The sequence below is a fragment of the Bombina bombina genome, chromosome 1, assembly GCF_027579735.1.
Source record: "Bombina bombina isolate aBomBom1 chromosome 1, aBomBom1.pri, whole genome shotgun sequence".
Classification (NCBI taxonomy): Eukaryota; Metazoa; Chordata; class Amphibia; order Anura; family Bombinatoridae; genus Bombina; species Bombina bombina.
In genome coordinates this window covers 1,493,924,333-1,493,939,602 of record NC_069499.1, presented here as the reverse complement: position 1 = coordinate 1,493,939,602, position 15,270 = coordinate 1,493,924,333, and the positions used below count along the sequence as shown (strand labels likewise).

Here is a 15,270-nt window from a genome sequence, read left to right as displayed (position 1 = left end):
CAACTCTTAAATGTTACGTTTTTTAAAGGGATAGGACAGTCAAAATTAAACTTGCAAGATTCAGATAGAGCATGTCATTTTAAGACACTAAAATTCACTTCTATTATCAAATGTGCTTCATTCTCTTGGTATCCCTTGTTGAAATAGAATACGCACATATCCTACACTAGTGGGAGCTAGCTGCTGATTGGTGCCTGGCTGCACACATTTGTTTCTTGTGATTGGCTAACTTGATGTGTTCAGCTAGCTGCCTGTAGTGCAGTGCTGTTCCTTCAGCAAAGGATAACAAGAGAATGAGGCAAATTTGATAATAGAAGTAAATTGGAAAGTTGTTTAAAATTGTATGTTCTATCCAAATCATGAAATAACATTTTGGGGTTTCCTGTCCCTTTAAGTCGCTTGAGTGGCAACTAAATTGAAAGGCCGCTTATGCTTCTATGCTTTGCAAATGCGGCCTAAAAAGGTGACAACGCATATGCACAGCCAAGTGGGGGAGAGAAACCCCTGTCTTATCTGTTACTGGCAGACATGAAAAACACTGCAGTGTGTGTTACTGTATGTGTAGCCACAAGAGTAAAATCTCTGCTGTATTTCTTTGGGGGGTTTTAACCATAAGGGTGTATAAACGCTGTTCTGTGTGTGCTACTGAAATATAAGGGAAGTAAAATCACTGCTCTATGTGCATTACGGGCATCTAACCAAGTAAAATAGTTGATTTGTGTGTTACTGAAAGCCAAAAGGATAAAATCATCATTTGTGAGAATTATATATAGTGGGGTCAAAAGTGATTTAAGGTAAATGTTTGTGTAGGGACCATGGCATGACCCCACTTACCTTATTTTTTTATTCTACTATGGACTTTATAACCACTTACCACCTATGTCACCCAAAGGTTTTCCAGCATTTTTGTAAAGGACACCTAGTTACAACCCAGCTCACAGATGGCTACTACCCACCCTTTAAAACACCTTACTCTGCCCATGAAATACCCACATGGCTCAATGCCTGCTATGACTTTGTTTACTGAACACATAAGACTCTGGTCTCCCTGACTCAGCCTATGCCTCACAGTCCTGAACTGGATCTGGGAAAATTTGGGAGGTATGAGGCTGATGTAAGGACATTACACCAGCTCACGGCAGCCATAGACAAAGGGGCATAGCAACCATTCACACATAGTAGTGACAGGCATAAGATTCTCATGTTACCATGGTGTTCCGCGCACTACATTTCTATGAGGCTGGATTTTAATTGCTCATACTCCAGTGAAAATATCCGAATTGTGATACATACACGGTACACACTGAAAAAAACAGCTTCTTTTTATGCCATTTTCTTTGTATAACACATACTACATTGTTTTAAATGTTACAACTTTTAACCTCTTAAGGACATATGACGGAATTTTTCCGTCATAAAACAATTGAGCAAACTGAAAGCTATGTCCTTAAAGGGTTAATCAAAGAATGTTTACACAAATCATTTTTCCCAAGCATATTCCTCATATCTGTCTTTTTTGTGTTTTGCAAATTATTAACATCATTGTTCTTTGCTCCTTTTTTTGTTCTTCAACATGAAACCTTCACAGTACGACAAAGTAAAAATAATGGCTTTAAATATACAGAAAAACAATTATTCAATTTTTTTTTATATCCTTTATTGTTTGTTTACAAAAAGGTACCCCTGTTTGAGACATCATTGCCTTTTAAAAATAGAATCATCACAATCTAAAAGTCTATATAGATCCACATAAATTAATCTCAATACTAATAAATGTACAAGTTTATTACACAATTATAGTAACAGTTAACCAAGAGTCTGTTCATTTTGCAACTTCTCAGGAAGTGCCAGTTGTGAAATATACTTTGTGAAAAATAACCAGAAAGTTTCAATTCCACAAATTCCGTATTTGCTTAAATAGCACTTTTTATGGCAGCTATACTCCATGGCATCTGACCAACCACAGGAAAACAACCAGTGTTTCATTTAATTTGAGTGTGCAGATAGAGAGAGGTTTTGTGTAGACTGTGGGGAGAAAAGACAGAGAATAATTTACTTCCTCTGAATTTGTCTTTGAATTATCTAATGAACATAACCTATAGTGACTGGGTGTTTACATGCAGTAGTGCTAAGATTTGTGCATTTTAACTTCTATTTGCTTTGAAACCAGAAATATATGATGTGACATCACAGCAGCTTTGGTAGTTGCAGGTGTTAAAATAAAATACAATTAGGGGTGGGTGGGATGATGGAGAGGGAGGGAAGCGAGGCAGTGGGCACATACTGAGAGGTTTTGTGCAGTGGAAATGGGAATTGTGTTCCTTTGGGGACAAAAGAGAGAATGTTTGGAAGACCAATTTGAGAAAGGAAAGAGGTGGGGGGGGGTAGCAGGAAATGGTAGGTGAGGAGTAATAATAATAAAATAATTTGATACATAAAATACAGAGATAAGATTCTGTCATTACTATGTTATGATGGCACCTGAGGAAAATCATTTCCACTTTATTTGCATCAGTTCATCTAAATCCAAATTAACTAAGATGACTGAAATTTCAGTCATAAAGAAAATCTTTCCAATACCTTCCTAGATGGACTGTAGATCTTCTTTACATTGGTTTAAAGGGACAGTCATCTTAAAGTCTTATCTTAGATGTAGCTGCAAATAGCCTCCAGCACCTTTTCTATATCATGTAGCAGGAACGGTAAAAACTTTATTTTAAAATTAATAGTGTTTCTGGCCTCTTTGAAGTGGCTGCCAAGCTCCACCCACTAATGACATTATGATCTGGGCTGCATATGACGTCCTATCACAAAATGCTCACTAGTTGGTTTCAACAGACTGCTTTCCAGCAGAGTGCCTAGATGCAGCCCAGATTGTGATTTCATCAGTGGGCAGTGCTTGGCAGCCATTACAACGTGGCAAGATACTTTAAGATGGCTAAGGTGTAGACTGTCCCTTTAAGGTGAGCAGAGTATGCAGTTAGGGTTAATGGGCCAGGACACTGGTACCTATGTAATATATAGTGGCAGGGGTCTGAAGTTGCTTGATGGGCAGCTGTAAGATGCAGCTATTATTTAGTTACCCACACTGCCATCAAATAATAGTGGTTTGAGAAAATCATTAACACGGAGCCACTATAAACAAAAATCTGCTGTCGGTAGATGTTTTTTGTAGCAGCTCCATTCGTATATCCTGCATAGCATCTTGCACTGTGTTTTTAAAGAACCCTAAAATAAAAAAAATGCACAAACACTGATTATATATAAAAACTCAATATAATAATATAAAGATTTTCTGTTTGTGGTAAAAAACTTAAACCCAGTGCAATCTTTGCCCTCAGAGACTGGTTTTTATAGTAATTATTTCACTATAACAACAGCTATTTTTGTTATACTACACACCAGTACTTGCCAACATACTATAGCGTATATTCCAATCTTTCAGAATTTGCTATTCAAAATCAGCTAATTTTTGTCATCTTTAGAAACTGTATTTCAGTCTCTGAAAAATTCAAATGCTTTTAGGGGATTTGCAAAAAAAGAAAACCAGCCAATGGGGAATGAGAACATCATCAAAAACTTGTTTGCAAGTTTTTATAGTGTCCTAACAGGCTCAGTTTGTGGCATCAGCAGTTAACCTGTTTAATCTCATTTAGGGGTCAATTTATTTTTTGGCCGAATTGGGCCAATTCACACTGATTCCATGCGAGCCTTTAGGCTCACTTAACTCATACGCCACCTCTGAGGCTGCGCACAGCAATCTGTCCGATCCTATACAATTGGGCTGATTGACACCCCCTGCTTGCGGCCTATTGGCCGCAAATCTACAGGGGTCGGTATTGCACAAGCAGTTCACTAGAACTGCTTGTGCAATGCTGAATACGGACAGCGTATCATGTCCGCCAGACTTTAATAAATTGACCCCTTAGTGTCAATATTTGTAAACATTTTTCATAGTTTAAGTATGTGATTTGTTCACTGGATTATTGTTTTAATTAAACTAGTAGCTTATCGTGTTGTTGATATGTGATTGGAGCTTTACAACCAAAGAAATGTGCACAAAAAAACGTTGTGATGCTGCGCGAAAATGGTCAAAATCGGATTTCTAAACCATTAAAAGTCTTGCATAAATTTTCAGGAAAAATTGGAATTAGATTTTTACTAACCTATCAAAACTAACAGTGCAAAGTCATTTGAAAACCATTCAAAAATCTTTTCTTTTGAGAGGTTTCCAAATTTGAAAATAGTTTATCACACTGTTTTCATTTGCGCAAAGATTGGAATATACTTCTATTTTACTTGCGCAAGCTCAACTAGAAAAAAAAAATATTTTCAAGCTTGTACTAATATTGTATGGTTACTTTTAAAATTGTAAAGGATTTTTTTTTTTTAAAGCAGAGCATGTCTTTGAAATAGGATAGGGTCCTCTTTTTTTAGTTTTTGTTTAGGGATTGCATTACCTTGAAAATTGAATAATTTACAATTTTTAAAAAATAAAAAAATCTTATGAAGATTTAAGAATATTTGAATGGTACGCAACAACGTTTGCTGTTTATACTTTCGGTCTCAAAAGGTCATTTTCCTAAACAGTGTAATCACAAATGGCATCTTCAACCACTAAGATGGCTAGAGTCTATACCAAGATTATATTGCTGTTGTTAATTTATCACTGAAATGCAGATGTGCAGGCTAGAAAAATGTATTGACCCTACAAACTTGTTCCATAATTTTACATTATGTGCTTCGCTGCTCCGGTGTATTGTACACTGTATTAGCTAAATGGCTAATCATGGAATATTCATGCCATCATCCTGTATTTGGCAGATATTACCAAACAACACTTGTCGTATGTCAATACGGTAAAAACGTGGCTTTTATCTTGGGCGTCTTTTTCGGAAACTTGCAGCTTCTGAAACAAACGAATAAAATAGAAATGAATGAAGTATTTTAAAGGAGACATTATATGAAGTAAAAGGTTACAGATGAATTTTAAAATAAAATGTTCACTAAGGTAAATATCATTAAATATAATTGACTCCTGTAAAAGACACATTTTCTAGTTTTAAATTAAAAGGACATTGGAAGTAAATTTATTTTTACAAAAATCTTTCCAATTTAATTTTATTATCAAATGTACATCTTTCTCATAGTTGACCATGCTGAATTTTAACACATTTCTTATGAGTGCATATCAACATAGGCTTAGGAGCATGAACTTGGTTTGAGCATTATATGTATAACAATGGGACATAATACTCATATGCTTAATCACTTGAAAGTGCTAATGGCTGTCACGTGGTACAGGAGGAGTGGAAAAAGACATAACTTAAAATTGTCAGGAAAAAAATCTACTACTCATTTAAAGTTCAGACTAAGTGCTATTAAACTTTCATGATTCAGATAGGGGATGCAATTTTAAACAACTTTCCAATTTACGTTTATCATCAAATTGGTTTTTTTTCTCATGGTATTCTTTGTTGAAAGTAAACCTAAACTGATTTCTAAGCCATCTCTTATCTCAGTTAGTCCCATAGTATAATATTGCAATTAATCATGGCATTGCAAAAGATCTGCATATAAAATATATGCTTTATAAACATTTAAACTGTAACTTTGTAACAAGTAACTTTAGTGTGCAATATTAAAATATTATAAAATAATAAAAATTATGGATGTTATCTTTGTTTAAATTGTGGAAACTGTAACTCAGTTATTAGAGGCAAGGAATTTCTGCACCCCAGAACTGGACATAAGTATCACATTAATGATTATTATACCTGCAATTCTACCTATGCTATCTATTTGATAAAATGCCCATGTTCAAAAGTTTACATAGGTGAAATGACACGAAAGGTACGTGATCGGATTAACGAACACCGGTCTAACATAAGATGTAAAAATAGGGATGCCCCGGTATCATCTAATTTTTTGGAGGCTGGTCATGCAATTAGTCAGCTGCGATGGCAGATTATTGATAGTGTTAAAACACTTAGGAGGGGTGGAAATTGGGAAATGTTATTAAAACAAAGGGAAGTAATTTGGATAAGTAAGTTGGACACCATGATCCCTAATGATGTATTAAGAAGGTGAAATAATGTTTGTAAATATATGCTGCTTTAACTTCTGATATTATGTTGATGCATTGTGTATAGAGCATAGTCATTCCAATTATATGTATTGTATTGATAAGTGTAATATTAATTTTTGACCACTAGGTGTCACTGTAAGAGTATTGTAGTATTGGTATATAGGATATATGGCCTGGTAACAGGTAATACTTGTTGGTGTATCCAGGTGTATTTAAGGCACCTACACAGGTGTATTTGCATTGCATGATTAAGGGTAAATAGCCCGAAACATCGCATGTTTATTTGATGACTCTGTAGTTCCAATAAAAGTCTTTTATTCAAAATCCTGGTGCGGTAGAATACTTTGGACTCCATTTATTAAGCAGCGAATGCTGCTTTGGAGGCCCATCGTTTCAGGCTCACCTGAAACAGAAGTTAAGAAGCAGCGGTCATGAGAACACTGCTCCTTCACCTTTTAGGTGGCAGATTGAAATCCTCCCGATCCAATCGGGATGATTGACAGCACCTGCTAGCGGCCGATTGGCCACCAGTGAGCAGGGGGTGGCATTACACAAGCATTTCACTAGAAATGCTTGTGCAGTGATAAATGCGGACAGCGTATGCTGTCGGCATTTAGCAATGTCGAGCGGACATGATTCGCTATAAAGAATCATGTCCGCGCGACATTTAATACATCTACCCCATGGCATCAAATCTGGGTGAAATATGCAATTTCTGTCCAGTCCTAGACTATTTTCTCAGAATCTACAAATGACTTTTGAAATGGGAAATATGATTTAAAACTTAGATCTATAGTTAAACAATTGCTCCACATCAGACAGTCTGACTTTTTAGCGAAGTATAACCTCAAACTAAGGAAGAATCTAAGGAAGTATGAGTCTATTTACTCTTCCTCAGGATAAAAGATAAAACAGTATGCTTGCATTTGTAAATATGTTTTTTGTACATAGGCTACTAGAAAAATAACTAGAAGACATGTTGACACCATTTGCAAAGTCATTGTTGGGGTCCCTGACAAGGATAAGATAAATTTTTCTTCATTTATACAAAATAATATACACTTCAGTTTATCTAAAGATCAACCCAAATAAGCAAGAGCTGAAGTTATTCAGACATCAAGAGGATGGGTATGTAAGGGCCTAATTCATACATCAAGAGGAAGGGTATGTAAGGGCCTAATTCAGACATCAAGAGGAAGGGTATGTAAGGGCCTAATTCAGACATCAAGAGGAAGGGTATGTAAGGTCCTAATTCAGACATCAAGAGGAAGGGTATATAAGGGCCTAATTCAGACATCAAGAGGAAGGGTATGTAAGGGCCTAATTCAGACATCAAGAGGAAGGGTATGTAAGGGCCTAATTCAGACATCAAGAGGAACGGTATGTAAGGGCCTAATTTAATTATCAAGAGGAAGGGTATGTAAGGGCCTAATTCACACATCAAGAGGAAGGGTATGTAAGGGCCTAATTCAGACATTAAAGGGACATGAAACCCAAATTTTTTCTTTTATGATTTAGAAAGAGCATGCAATTTTAAACAACTTTCTAATTTACTTCTATTATCTAATTCACTTTATTCTCTTGATATATTGTGCTGAAAATCATATCTAGATATGCTCAGTAGCTGCTGATTGGTTGCTGTACATAGCATAGATGCCTTGTATGATTGGCTCACCCATGTGCATTGCTATTTCTTCAACAAAGGATAGCTAAATAATGAAGCAAACTAGATAATAGAAGTAAATTGGAATGTTGTTTAAAATTTTATTCTCTACTTGAATCATGAAAGAAAATTTTTGGGTTTAGTGTTCCTTTAAGAGGAAGGGCATGTAAAGGCCTAATTCAGACATCAAGAGGAAGGGTATGTAAGGGCCTAATTCAGACATCAAGAGCAAGGGTATTTAAGGGTCTAATTTAGTCATCAAGAGGAAGGGTATGTAAGGGTCTAATTCAGACATCAAGAGGAAGGGTATGTAAGGTCCTAATTCAGATATCAAGAGGAAGGGTATGTAAGGGCCTAATTCAGACATCAAGAGGAAGGGTATGTAAGGATCTAATTCAGACATCAAGAGGATGGGTATGTAAGAGTCTAATTCAGACATCAAGAGGAAGGGTATGTAAGGTCCTAATTCAGATATCAAGAGGAAGGGTATGTAAGGGCCTAATTCAGACATCAAAAGGAAGGGTATGTAAGGGCCTAATTTAATTATCAAGAGGAAGGGTATGTCAGGGCCTAATTCAGACATCAAGAGGAAGGGTATGTAAGGGCCTAATTCAGACATCAAGAGGAAGGGTATATAAGGACCTAATTCAAACATCAAGAGGAAGGGTATGTAGGGGTCTAATTTAGCCATCAAGAGGAAGGGTATGTAAGGGCCTAATTCAGACATCAAGAGGAAGGGTATGTAAGGGCCTAATTCAGACATCAAGAGCAAGGGTATGTAAGGGCCTAATTCAGACATCAAGAGGAAGGGTATGTAAGGACCTAATTCAGACATCAAGAGGAAGGGTATGTAAGGACCTAATTCAGAAATCAAAAGGAAGGGTATGTAAGGGCCTAATTTAGCCATTAAGAGCAAGAGTATGTAAGGGCCTAATTCAGACATCAAGAGGAAGGGTATGTAAGGGCCTAATTTAGACATCAAGAGGAAGGGTATGTAAGGCCTAATTCAGACGTCAAGAGGAAGGGTATGTAAGGGCCTAATTCAGACATCAAGGGAAAGGGTATGTAAGGGCCTAATTCAGACATCAAGAGAAAGGGTATGTAAGGGCCTAATTTAGTCATCAAGAGGAAGGGTATATAATGGTCTAATTCAGACATCAGGAGGAAGGGTATGTAAAGAAATAATTCAGACATCAAGAGGAAGGGTATGTAAGGGCCTAATTCAGTCATTAAGGGGAAGAGTATGTAAGGGTCTAATTTAGCCATCAAGAGGAAGGGTATGTAAGGGCCTAATTCAGACATCAAGAGGAAAGGTATGTAAGGGCCTAATTAAGTGGAAGAGTATGTAAGGGCCTAATTCAGACATCAAGAGGAAGGGTATGTAAGGGTCTAAGTCAGGCATCAAAAGGAAGGGTATGTAAGGGTCATTAAGAGGAAGAGTATGTAAGGGCCTAATTCAGACATCAAGAGGAAGGGTATTAAGGGCCTAATTCAGACATCAAGAGGAAGGGTATGTAAGGGCCTAATTTAGTCATCAAGAGGAAGGGAATGTAAGGGTCTAATTCAGACATCAGGAGGAAGGGTATGTAAGGACCTAATTAAGACATCAAGAGGAAGGGTATTTAAGGGTCTAATTCAGACATCAAGAGGAAGGGTATGTAAGGGCCTAATTCAGACATCAGGAGGAAGGGTATGTAAGGACCTTAATCAGACATCAAGAGGAAGGGTATGTAAGGGCCAAATTCAGACATCAAGAGGAGGGGTATGTAAGGGCCTATTTCAGACATCAAGAGGAAGGGTATGTAAGGACTTTATTCAGACATCAAGAGGAAGGGTATGTAAGGGCCTAATTTAATCATCAAGAGGAAGGGTATGTAAGGGTCTAATTCAGACATCAGGAGGAAGGGTATGTAAGGGTCTAATTTAGTCATCAAGAGGAAGGGTATTTAAGGGTCTAATTCAGACATCAAGAGGAAGGGTATGTAAGGTTCTAATTCAGACATCAAGAGGAAGGTTATGTAAGGACCTAATTCAGACATCAAGAGGAAGGGTATGTAAGGGTCTAATTCAGACATCAAGAGGAAGGGTATGTAAGGGCCTAATTTAGACATCAAGAGAAACTGTATGTAAGGGCCTAATTCAGACATCAAGAGGAAGGGTATACAAGGGTCTAATTCAGAAATCAAGAAGAAGGGTATGTAAGGGTCTACATCAGACATAAAGAGGAAGGGTATGTAAGGGTCGAATTCAGACATCAAGAGGAAGGGTATGTCAAATAAAGATACCAAGAGAATGAAGAAAAATTGGTTATAGGAGTAAATAAGAATGTTGCTTAAAATTGCATGCGCTAACCCCTTATAACTGCTTTGTATTTTAATAAAAAACAAAGATGCTCATATTTTTTTTAAAATAAATTAACTTTACACTTTATTTTGGGGGGAAATGTGGGACATTTTTTTCATTAACCATAGAGCTGATCTCTGGTTAATTCAGACATCAACAGGAAGGGTATGTAAGGGCCTAATTCAGAAATCAAGAGGAAGGGTATGTAAGGGCCTAATTTATTCATCAAGAGGAAGGGTATGTAAGGACCTAATTCCGACATCAAGAGGAAGGGTATGTAAGGATCTAATTCAGTCATTAAGAGGAAGGGTATGTAAGGGTCTAATTCAGACATCAAGAGGAAGGGTGTATAAGGGCCTAATTCAGACATCAAGGGGAAGGGTATGTAAGGGCCTAATTCAGACATCAAGAGGAAGGGTATGTAAGGGCCTAATTCAGACATCAAGGGGAAGGGTATGTAAGGGCCTAATTCAGTCATTAAGAGGAAGGGTATGTAAAGACCTAATTCAGACATTAAGAGGAAGGGTATGTAAGGACCTAATTCAGTCATCAAGAGGAAGGGTATGTAAGGGCCTAATTCAGACATCAAGAGGAAGGGTATGTAAGGGCCTAATTTAGACATCAAGAGGAAGGGTATATAAGGGCCCAATTCAGACATCAAGAGGAAAGGTATGTAATGGTCTAATTCAGTCATTAAGAGGAAGGGTATGTAAGGGCCTAATTCAGATATCAAGTGGAAGGGTATGTAATGGTCTAATTTAGTCATAAAGAGGAAGGGTATATAAGGACCTAATTCAGACATCCAGAGGAAGGGTATGTAAGGGTCTAATTTAGTCATCAAGAGGAAGGGTATGTAAGGGTCTAATTTAGTCATCAAGAGGATGGGTATGTAAGGGTCTAATTCAGACATCAAGAGGAAGGGTATGTAATTGTCTAATTCAGACATCAAGAGGAAAGGTATGTAATGGTCTAATTCAGTCATTAAGAGGAAGGGTATGTAAGGGCCTAATTCAGACATCAAGTGGAAGGGTATGTAAGGGTCTAATTCAGTCATTAAGAGGAAGGGTATATAAGGACCTCATTCAGACATCCAGAGGAAGGGTATGTAAGAGTCTAATTTAGTCATCAAGAGGAAGGGTATGTAAGGGTCTAATTCAGACAACAAGAGGAAGGGTATATAAGGGCCTAATTCAGACATCAAGAGGAAGGGTATGTAAGGGCCTAATTCAGACATCAAGCGCAAGGGTATGTAAGGGTCTAATTCAGACATCAAGAGGAAGGGTATGTAAGGGTCTAATTCAGACATCAAAAGGAAGGGTATGTAAGGGTCTAATTCAGACATCAAGAGGAAGGATATGTAAGGGCCTAATTCAGACATCAAGACGAAGGGTATGTAAGGGCCTAATTCAGACATTAAGTGGATGGGTATGTAAGGGTCTAATTCAGTCATCAAGAGGAAGGGTATATAAGGACCTAATTCAGACATCCAGAGGAAGGGTATGTAAGGGTCTAATTTAGTCATCAAGAGGATGGTTATGTAAGGGTCTAATTTAGTCATCAAGAGGATGGGTATGTAAGGGTCTAATTCAGACATCAAGAGGAAGGGTATGTAATGGTCTAATTCAGTCATCAAGAGGAAGGGTATGTAAGGGTCTAATTCAGACATCAAGAGGAAGGGTGTGTAAGGGTCTAATTAAGTCATCAAGAGGAAGGGTATATAGGTGCCCACCTCAGACTTTCGGGAGGCATTTCTAGCTGTGTGTCAGTCATGCAAATGGAAGAATGTGAGACAAATACAAATATTTTTATTCAGGACAGGTACCTTTGTGTTTAACAACTACAGTAATACATCTTACAATACTCTCAGCTTAATTGCAGCAAAGACCATTTAGGGCTAGATTACAAGTAGAGCTCTATTTTAACGAGCACCTGTAAAGGGACAAATTATTATTTTTTGCATGTTAAATAACCAGCCATTACAAGTGGCTGGTTAATGCTACCGTAGCTCGTGGCAGCACTTTACATTATAATTAATTAACCAGATATCAGCTGAGCTCTATGGTTAATGAAAAAAATATCCCACATTTTCCCTCAAAATAAAGTGTAAAGTTAATTTATTTTAAAAAAAATATGAGACTCTTTGTTTTTTATTAAAATACAAAGCAGTTATAAGGGGTTAGCGCATGCAATTTTAAGCAACTTTCTTATTTACTCCTATAACCAATATTTCTTCGTTCTCTTGGTATCTTTATTTGAAAAGGCAAGAATGAAAGCTTAGGAGCCAGCCCATTTTAGGTTTGGCACCTGGGTAGCACTTGCTGAAGAAAAATTGATAATAGGAGTAAATTAGATAGTTGCTTAAAATTGCATGCTCTATCCAAATCATAAAAGAAAAAAAATGAGGTTTAGCATCCCTTTAAATTAATTCCATTAAAAAGGTGACCCATTTAACACAAGCAAATATATTCCTGAATTCTGTTTCTAGCCAGAAATATATCTTAGCCATTTTTAAATGTATCTATGGTATTGGCATTTACTACCTCCTCATGTAATTAGTTCCACAATTTGATTGCTCTTACAGTGAAAACATTTTAATGTTGCTGGAGATTAAATCACCTTTCATCCAACTTTAAATTGTGACCTTTGTTTCCATGGAATAAACAGAGCTTCCGCCAGCTCTGTATATGGGCCTTGTATATATTTATATAAAAGTAATCATATCATCTCTCAAGCACCTTTTTTTCTAGAGAAAACAGACCCAGTTTGGCTAACCTCTTCTCATGGTTTAAATTCTCCATTCCCTTTGTTAGGTTTTTTATTGAGATTGATCTCCAGAACTGCACTTTATACTCAAGATGAGGTCTTACTATGGATGTATATAGAGACAGAATTATGCTTCCCTACCTTCCCTGCTTACCATGCTTAGTAGGACCTAGTACCTCAGAAAGTGTGCACACAAGAATGAGTAGATTTCTTTTTACAATTGTTTGCACTAGCTATTTTACATAGAAAGTATTTTCTCACACTTCAACAACTAAAAACTTCTGTAAGTGTTTGTGGTGTAATAATTAAAGAGTTTATCGAAGCCATATGGGTATTCCCAACCCATGCCATTTCAAATGACAACATAATATTTGCCAAGTTGCCACATTTGAAATGCTATGACTTTATCATTATATTATATCATAATATAGTGGGCGGGAAAAACATCCTGTAATTAGTCAGAGCATGTCATTTTAGCAATAGTGATTGGGCATGTGCGTTTGATTGATTCGTCTGCAAATAAATAGGGAAGATAGCGGCCGCCGACGGCATTCAGCACTTTTTGGAGCCAGATTTCTTCTGTGCAAATCCATATCTTAGTGTGTTGCACTTTTACAAGAAGACATTTGGCTCCCAAAAAATCTGACTGCTGCGGGTGGCCGCCATCTTCCCCATACTTTGCGGCTGAATCAACCGAATGCACAGGCCTACTGGTCACCCTGCAGTTCTATGTGTTTAAAGTCTGCAAAGAGTACCGCTCTAAAGAAGCAGAGCACTGTAGGTCCCAAGCGGACACAGCTGGTGACCCAATCAGCAGCGGTAGTCGTATCTTGCTGTGCTACTACTGCTGCAGAGTGCTCTTTGGCTCCTAATCAGTACTTTAACTATGTGTTAAACTCTTTACAAGGATTAAACACATAGAACTGCAAGGTTGCTAACCTTAAAATGGCATGATCCAACTAATAAGATTATTTCTCAATTAAAATGTCCCTTTAAGACTTTCAGATGTAGATATAGACAAACATTATTTGAAAACAACTGTAATGTATTGGTTACCAATTAGGTCCTCCCTTGACATAGGTTTAGATATGAGCACCCTTAGCGCCTCCAGCCATTCCTTGTGGTCCTTGGCATTTTCACATGTGAACAGAAATTCCCTCTCCGGGGTTTTGATAATTATGCCAGCTTCCCATTTGTTTCCCTTGATCCCTTTAGGTAAACCTTCCGAGACGTGGTATCCATTCTCCTTGTTTCCAATAAAGACTCCGCCCTGCTCAAAAGCATCCTGTAAAATAGATTCAGCATGAAGCGTGAGCATATACACAGGTTATTTCCCAGCATGCTTCCCATAATCACTGATCTTTACTATTAGGTATGATTGTCTAAAGGTTATTTAAAGGGACATTAAACACTAACTAAATGCTAGATAGAATGATGCATTCAAAGAAAAGATAAGTCTGAGAATAAAATGTAGATGTGTTTTTTAAAGTTCCATTAGTTATTTAAATATTGACAAAATAAGTGTAAAGCTTTAGTGTCTATAAAACAATGGGAGCTGCCATGTTGTAACTTAGGTTACCTTCTATGCTATGGCCAATGAGGGTTAGTTATATATAGGTCACTAGAGTGTGGAGCCAATGGCTGTGTGTCATATAACAGTGTTCTGCACTTTCTAACAGGAACTGAAAAGCTCACAATTTCAAAATAGAATTACTGGAAATGGGGACAAAATAAATAATTAAAGTATATTTCAGAAGTTTTTTTATATATACGATTTATCATTTTATATTATCATCTCAAAGTGTTTAATGTCCCTTTAATAGATTGCTAGTGAAATAATTACCAAGGGATTCTTGTAATACAACAGTTTACGTTCTTGAGAATCCAAATTGAACCATCTTTTCTTAAAAGCTTCTTTATGCTGCAAGAAAAAAAGAAAATCTTTTTTTAAATAGCCAATAGCAGAACTGTTATTGGTTATTTTTAGAGAAAATTAAATAATATGTCACTGTTCCTAGTGTATGGAAATTCTTTTAAATAACTGGTAGGTTGCTGCATAAGAGTTGATCTAAAAGTGTTAAATTGCAGATAATGATAGTGTTAAAGACACAGTAAAGTAAAAAGTAAACTTTCATGATTCATATAGAGCATTCAAGTTTAACTAACTTTCCAGTTTACTTCTATTATCTAATGTGTTTACTTCTTTTAGTTTCCTTAGTTGAAGAGCATACCTTAAAAGCCTGAAATGTTATATATATATATATATATATATATATATATATATATATATATATATATATATATATATATATACACACACAGGTGAAACTCGAAAAATTAGAATATCGTGCAAAATTTAAAGGGACACTATACCCAAACATTTTCTTTCATGATTAAGGTAGAGAATACAATT

The 15,270-nt window shown here is 36.6% G+C and overlaps 1 protein-coding gene across 2 annotated transcripts in view; it reads right to left on the bottom strand.

Annotated features, from left to right (window-relative positions):
• Nucleotides 1–1,632: 1,632 nt before the first annotated feature.
• Nucleotides 1,633–15,270, bottom strand: part of ADAP2 (ArfGAP with dual PH domains 2) — a 101,266-nt gene continuing 87,628 nt past the window's right edge. For both annotated transcript variants that reach the window (XM_053707449.1, XM_053707440.1), the window contains 3 exons: nt 14,701–14,778; nt 13,914–14,142; nt 1,633–4,909 (listed from right to left, as the gene is read on the bottom strand). In XM_053707449.1, the coding sequence (XP_053563424.1) occupies nt 4,875–4,909; nt 13,914–14,142; nt 14,701–14,778 (342 nt within the window). In that variant the 3' untranslated portion in view covers nt 1,633–4,874. The remainder of the gene's footprint in view (nt 4,910–13,913; nt 14,143–14,700; nt 14,779–15,270) is intronic.